Source organism: Cephus cinctus, unplaced genomic scaffold (assembly GCF_000341935.2).
Source record: "Cephus cinctus unplaced genomic scaffold, Ccin1 Ccin1_scaffold3057, whole genome shotgun sequence".
NCBI classification, from domain to species: domain Eukaryota; kingdom Metazoa; phylum Arthropoda; class Insecta; order Hymenoptera; family Cephidae; genus Cephus; species Cephus cinctus.
The window spans coordinates 13,344-19,909 of NW_014334449.1; the positions used below are offsets into that span (position 1 = coordinate 13,344).

The following is a 6,566-nucleotide window of genomic DNA, read 5'->3' on the forward strand; positions in this document are numbered from 1 at the left end:
CCCCCCCCCCCCATAAAAAGATACTATTATTAATACTATAAGACCATTTTCATTTCAATAATACTTCATTTAATGATTCATAATTTGAAGTTACAAAAAAATATTAGAAAAAGATTTGTTAACTTTAATAATATGTTACAAAAATATACTTTTTAACTTATGAACTTCGACACAATTCAAACAAATCGTTTTCATAGATTAGTTTAGATTTATCAGGCAGTGAATCGTTTGTCGTGCGTTCTGCAGCTGTTAACAAGAATTCGAGGAGAATGTAGGCATCGTCACTATGACAGGCACTCATTGTTTTCCTGTTGTGTAGTCGCCGAAACTACAAGTTGCACTGAACGAGAGTTTCAGTATCACGATCGTGATTATATTGACGTTACGACGTTTTGTTGGAAATAAATTGAATATAATCTATTTCAAGTGTACAAAGTGTTCCAAGTTGGAATTGTGGCGATCCAGCAAGGTCTTGCAAGATTTATTCCATGACAGGATCCCTTGACAGGGGTACGGTTCGGAAGGGGGCAGGGAGAGTCTAGTTTAAGAGGCAATTTCAGTTCATTGAATTTTTCGTTTATTTATCCGTATCAGTATTGGAAAATGAACATGTTCAAATACAATTTTGATAGTTTTTTATGTGGCCGAGTAATAGATGTGCTTTGCTGATTTACTGGTTATGTTTGCAAGAGAGATTTTTTAAAATATATTTTTACGCTGAGAACTGTTTATTCTGAGATTTTTCCGAATAAAAATGTTCACAGATATTTCGCCGAAGATCCAGGCTTCCCGTGTTATAGGATGGGTTAGGTTGGATTAGGTTTCGCTCGAATTCCAGTTGTCTGACAAGAATGAAAATTACGCCAGCTACTCTATTAGTGAGCGAGCAAGTCCTACAGAGAGTATTTCAGTGTTTCACGATGGGTCAAAATCAATTGTAAGACAAGAAAGTGATCTGAGCGAGGAACCGAGAAGTATCCAGGCCAGAGAGAAAACAGACGCATGTGAAAACGTACGTTCCATTCGTAGTTCTTTTCATAACTGGGAATATATTGGAATGGAGGAAGTGACGTGCGATGACATGCCCATAACCCATTAATATCTACCAGATCGATGAAACACTTAGAAGGTCGAACCAGAACAAAGGATATGTATTAGGTCGTCAAGGATGAAATTTGTAGAAAAAAAGGCAAAGTTGGTTGATAACTACAAATTTCATCCTTGACGACCCAATTTAAGTTCAATAACAATAGATACGTGTAGCCGGCTGTTGAATTAGAGCTGCTTAAACAAAAAAAAGAAGAGAATCTGCATAGGGCTGGGAAACAATCAAAGGACTGGGGATGGAGACACATAATTAGCGGGTGCTAGTTATGGAATGCAGGAAACTGGCTGTAGTGCACTTGTGAAGGCAGTAACTGCAGGTCGTCAATTTGTAAGTTTCAAGAATTGATTCTTCAAAGTACTTATGGGATGAAGGATCCTGGGAGCGGGGAGACAATGGGCGAAAAGATTGGCCACAGGAGACCCTGCGACTTACCAGCGTCCGAAATCGAATATATCTAATAGATCCGATGGGTCATTACACGATAGACTTTGTATTCAAGGCGACTCCGTCTTGAGCAAACTTGGAGGATCCATTTTTCCCTGAGGTGGGGAAAGCGGTTGCACGTACTGCCATGGGTACGATGGAGCCTTCATTTCACTTGGAGGTGGATATTGCTGCAACATATACGGCCATGGAACCACTGGAACCGGATAATACACCAGCGTATACGGCCACGGAACGATTGAAGGCTTCATTATATTCGAAGATTCTGCAGTATCTAGGTCCTCGTCCTCAGAAACCGCGGAGTCTTCATTGCTTTCAGTGCCGCATGACTTTGCAGCACCTACGTCCTGGTCTTGGGAAATTTCGGAGGCTTTATTGTCTTCGGAAACGGATGGCTCTGTAGCATCTACGTCCTCGTCTTTAGAAACCTCAGGGGCTTCGTCTTTAGAAACCTCAGGGGCTTCGTCTTCGGAAACCTCAGGGGCTTCGTCTTTAGAAACCTCAGGGGCTTCGTCTTCGGAAACCTCAGGGGCTTCGTCTTTAGAAACCTCAGGGGCTTCGTCTTCGGAAACCTCAGGGGCTTCGTCTTTAGAAACCTCAGGGGCTTCGTCTTCGGAAACCTCAGGGGCTTCGTCTTTAGAAACCTCAGGGGCTTCGTCTTCGGAAACCTCAGGGGCTTCGTCTTTAGAAACCTCAGGGGCTTCGTCTTCGGAAACCTCAGGGGCTTCGTCTTTAGAAACCTCAGGGGCTTCGTCTTCGGAAACCTCAGGGGCTTCGTCTTTAGAAACCTCAGGGGCTTCGTCTTCGGAAACCTCAGGGGCTTCGTCTTTGGAAACCTCAGGGGCTTCATCTTTGGAAACCTCAGGGGCTTCGTCTTCGGAAACCTCAGGGGCTTCGTCTTTGGAAACCTCAGGGGCTTCATCTTTGGAAACCTCAGGGGCTTCGTCTTCGGAAACCTCAGGGGCTTCGTCTTTGGAAACCTCAGGGGCTTCATCTTTGGAAACCTCAGGGGCTTCGTCTTCGGAAACCTCAGGGGCTTCGTCTTTGGAAACCTCAGGGGCTTCATCTTTGGAAACCTCAGGGGCTTCGTCTTCGGAAACCTCAGGGGCTTCGTCTTTGGAAACCTCAGGGGCTTCATCTTTGGAAACCTCAGGGGCTTCGTCTTCGGAAACCTCAGGGGCTTCGTCTTTGGAAACCTCAGGGGCTTCATCTTTGGAAACCTCAGGGGCTTCGTCTTCGGAAACCTCAGGGGCTTCGTCTTTGGAAACCTCAGGGGCTTCATCTTTGGAAACCTCAGGGGCTTCGTCTTCGGAAACCTCAGGGGCTTCGTCTTTGGAAACCTCAGGGGCTTCATCTTTGGAAACCTCAGGGGCTTCGTCTTCGGAAACCTCAGGGGCTTCGTCTTTGGAAACCTCAGGGGCTTCATCTTTGGAAACCTCAGGGGCTTCGTCTTCGGAAACCTCAGGGGCTTCGTCTTTGGAAACCTCAGGGGCTTCATCTTTGGAAACCTCAGGGGCTTCGTCTTCGGAAACCTCAGGGGCTTCGTCTTTGGAAACCTCAGGGGCTTCATCTTTGGAAACCTCAGGGGCTTCGTCTTCGGAAACCTCAGGGGCTTCGTCTTTGGAAACCTCAGGGGCTTCATCTTTGGAAACCTCAGGGGCTTCGTCTTCGGAAACCTCAGGGGCTTCGTCTTTGGAAACCTCAGGGGCTTCATCTTTGGAAACCTCAGGGGCTTCGTCTTCGGAAACCTCAGGGGCTTCGTCTTCGGAAACCGATGGCTCTGTAGCTTCTACGTCCTCGTCTTCTGAAACCTCAGGGGCTTCGTCCTGGGAAACCTTGGAGGCTTCATTATCTTCGGAGACGGATGAGTTTACAGTATTATTCTTCTCGGCATCATAAATATCGCCTAGTGCTTCTATAAATTGTATTAGTTCGTTAATTGTTATCCCAACCTGTCAACGTAAGTGAAATTAAATAGAATAAATAGTATTTCAGATGACACATCATTAGACAATAAGAAATTTTGCTTACATCATTGAGTATTGTATTCACGGTTGACTGCACATTCTGCATTTTTTCCATGACAGCGTTTTCATTTTCTTCTTTGAGAGAATCTAGGTTCCCGAAAGCTCCTTCTGTGACTTTCTCGATCTGACTTAACGTATCATTTAGCAAAATATCTATATTACTGTCTCCCTTAGCAAGGGATAATTGTAATTTAGGTGGAGGCAATGCCTGGCTTGTCTGAAAATTGTAATATTTCGAAAATGCAGTAATTAATTACAATTGCATATTTATGAAAAAATATATCTTATGACTTTTCACTCGTTTCATATTAAGCATATTGCGCTGAAAAACAGTATTTGTTATTGCATGTTTGGTTACATATACTTACGCAGGCCAGGAGGAGAAAGCAGCTAAAAATTGTTAGTTTCGCCATGTTGAGACCGCAGCTGAGACAGACTAGGACTCATATTTCGTGAAAGATGTGGTCATTATATGTACCATCAGTCGTGGGGTTGCTATTAGAATCTGACGCAAATCATTACCATTTGTGTCAACTTTGTTAATGATTTTGCTGTTCTTCATTTGACCGGGTAATGTAACGTAACTTATGAGACTATCATATTTGCGATATTTATACAATCTTTTAATTCCGTTTTGGTATCTTTCTATATAATATTTGCGAACATTTTGCGTAATAAGCAGTGTATTAAGAGCATAAATGTTAATTTTAATTGATCAATTCAATGTTGTTTTATTGATACAGATACTTTCTTACACGATAACAGTATTACACTTGTTTTAACAGATTGAGATTGCGCAATCTTTATATGAACACATTCTGAAAATCGGTAATTTGAATGCACTTGTTATTTATACTAGCTAGAATTATTATTTCGCTGTTACTCTCTTGGGATTTGACATCGGTGTACATGACATCTGGTGGCATAACATAATATTATTCGAAAGTTACATTTTTCATGCGTACTGTGAAGATATGTCAAATAGCGCAATAAGTGCACCCCGTTGAACGTAAGCCCTAGTTGGCGTCATTTTTAGCCAAATTTATTTTCCAGTGTCGTTATTTATTCGTTAACTAAACACCTTACGTACTTTTTAATACTGCACTATTTATAAAGTTGTAAACTGAGATTGTTTTCTAATTCTACATTAATGCAAATTATCGCCAGAATTTTAGACGTAGAAGATTTTTAAGCTAGGCTAATGAACAATAGTAGTACGAATTTTAACGGTCAATTGTTAATTATAATATAACAGTAGAACAAAAATTATTTTGTATTTCATTTCGAATGTGGCATTATATACCGATGGGTTAAAACGACTAACGACTACAGAAATGAGATATTTTAACAGCAGCTGGTATAAATTTTATTATGTTATTTAAAACCTATTACAGCGATAATTACGTATTTATGGAAAATAGTATAATTTTTCATTGTCAATAATTTAATAAAGCTACGGATGAGAGTGAGAAGGTGAGAGTGGTGCGGATTAAATTTCTTTGATCTTTACATTTCATATAAAATTTCGATATGCGGATCAAATACGGTGGTAACTATCTTACTTTACGTTACTTTAGGGGAATACTGTACATACATACTTAATTCTTGGATCAATTTAGTGCCTATTCATAGCAATATAATGAGCGTTCAGCCACATAATTTGTTTTACAGTGAAAAAGTTTTAGCAATTTATTGGTTATATCAATTCACGTTTACATATTTTAATGTGAATGATCATGAACGGTATTTAATTATATATAAGAATTATATTTTCATAGAAATTCTGCGAAACCTGCGGTGTTCATATACAAGGTGTTCTATTTTAAATGATTCATTACAATATCTGACGAACCTAGGGATTAATCGAAAAAAGTTTCCTATATAAGTAACATGGTTTAAAGGAGTAAAAAGACTATCTGCATGTTCACCAACATAATTAACAGCAAATATAAAAATGGGCTCTAAGGGTTCAAGATATATAAGAAATTACTCAAACGAAAATACAAGACACAAGAAGATGAATAGCATAGCGAAATAAGTAATGTAATAAAATATCAGAGTAATACAAAATACAGAAGAGATGGTAAAATTAGAAAGATAAGAAAGTCTAATAAATTATAACTGATACTCGGCTGCGTAAAAGCTTGAGAAGTGTGGTTCAGGGATTATTTGACCAATTCTTCATTGCCTCATTTCCGAACAGTAAAGAAAAAAAGTTTGCCTACTTTCTGCACAATACAATATACAATTCTTTTAATCAATGCATCCGATTGAATAAAAAAATTAATTTTTAAGGACATCTCCTTTTGTAAACATTGCTAGAACTAGCATCATTTCTTTTTTTTTGTCAGCTGCACGTACTCATTAATCTTCATAAATCAACCCACAAGTAATTATTCACGTTAGTGTAGCTCATCGAACTCCATAGAGAAGTTAGACGAACTAATTGACATAACTGACTATAATGATGAAAGTAATTCCTGTAATTACATTGATATCGCAGTAAAGGATATGATAAGTTTAGTGTAGCAGTTTGTAGTTGAAATTATACGAGCGAACAATAAACAACTTTGTTAACAACTCGAGTTATATTTATATGTCACAGCCATCATCATCGTCGTTATCCCTTTCTAAGACTTCATCCAAGACGCTTTCAGAGTTGCTAAACCGGTGGTATACAAATTCTAATCAGTCAATGATTAGACATGCGTTACAATAACATGAATATAAGTAAAACTGTAATTTGCGTCAATTATTATTGGAATGTGTACAGTAAAATATCATTATTGAAATTAAGTCATCCGGTTGGACTCGATCAAAGTATTTTAAAGTATCTCGCTGATCACGCCTAAGTTAATGATCTTTGCTAATATGAGATCATTCCATAGCAATACAGCTCTTCATGTACCAGTTCCTTGTCCCCAATCATCATTTGCCATTTATCCAGGACGAGGATGATCATTCAGATGGCTAAATATTTATTACCT

At 39.2% G+C, this 6,566-nt stretch overlaps 1 protein-coding gene across 3 annotated transcripts; it reads right to left on the minus strand.

The window, feature by feature from the left end:
• Positions 1-554: 554 nt before the first annotated feature.
• Positions 555-4,124, minus strand: LOC107274392 (bromodomain-containing protein 4-like). Of its 3 annotated transcripts, none has more exons than XM_015753487.2 (4): positions 3,948-4,124; positions 3,584-3,796; positions 3,301-3,504; positions 555-1,980 (listed from the first exon to the last, which is right to left on the minus strand). In XM_015753487.2, the coding sequence occupies exons 1-4, from the start codon at positions 3,990-3,992 to the stop codon at positions 1,603-1,605; spliced, it is 840 nt and encodes a 279-aa protein (XP_015608973.1). In that variant the 5' UTR covers positions 3,993-4,124; the 3' UTR covers positions 555-1,602. The 3 variants fall into 3 exon arrangements, with proteins under 3 accessions (XP_015608973.1, XP_015608971.1, XP_024947414.1); XM_015753485.2 differs by having other exon boundaries at positions 555-2,028; positions 3,325-3,504; positions 3,948-4,117; XM_025091646.1 differs by having other exon boundaries at positions 555-2,076; positions 3,325-3,504; positions 3,948-4,087.
• Between the last annotated feature and the right edge of the window lie 2,442 nt (positions 4,125-6,566).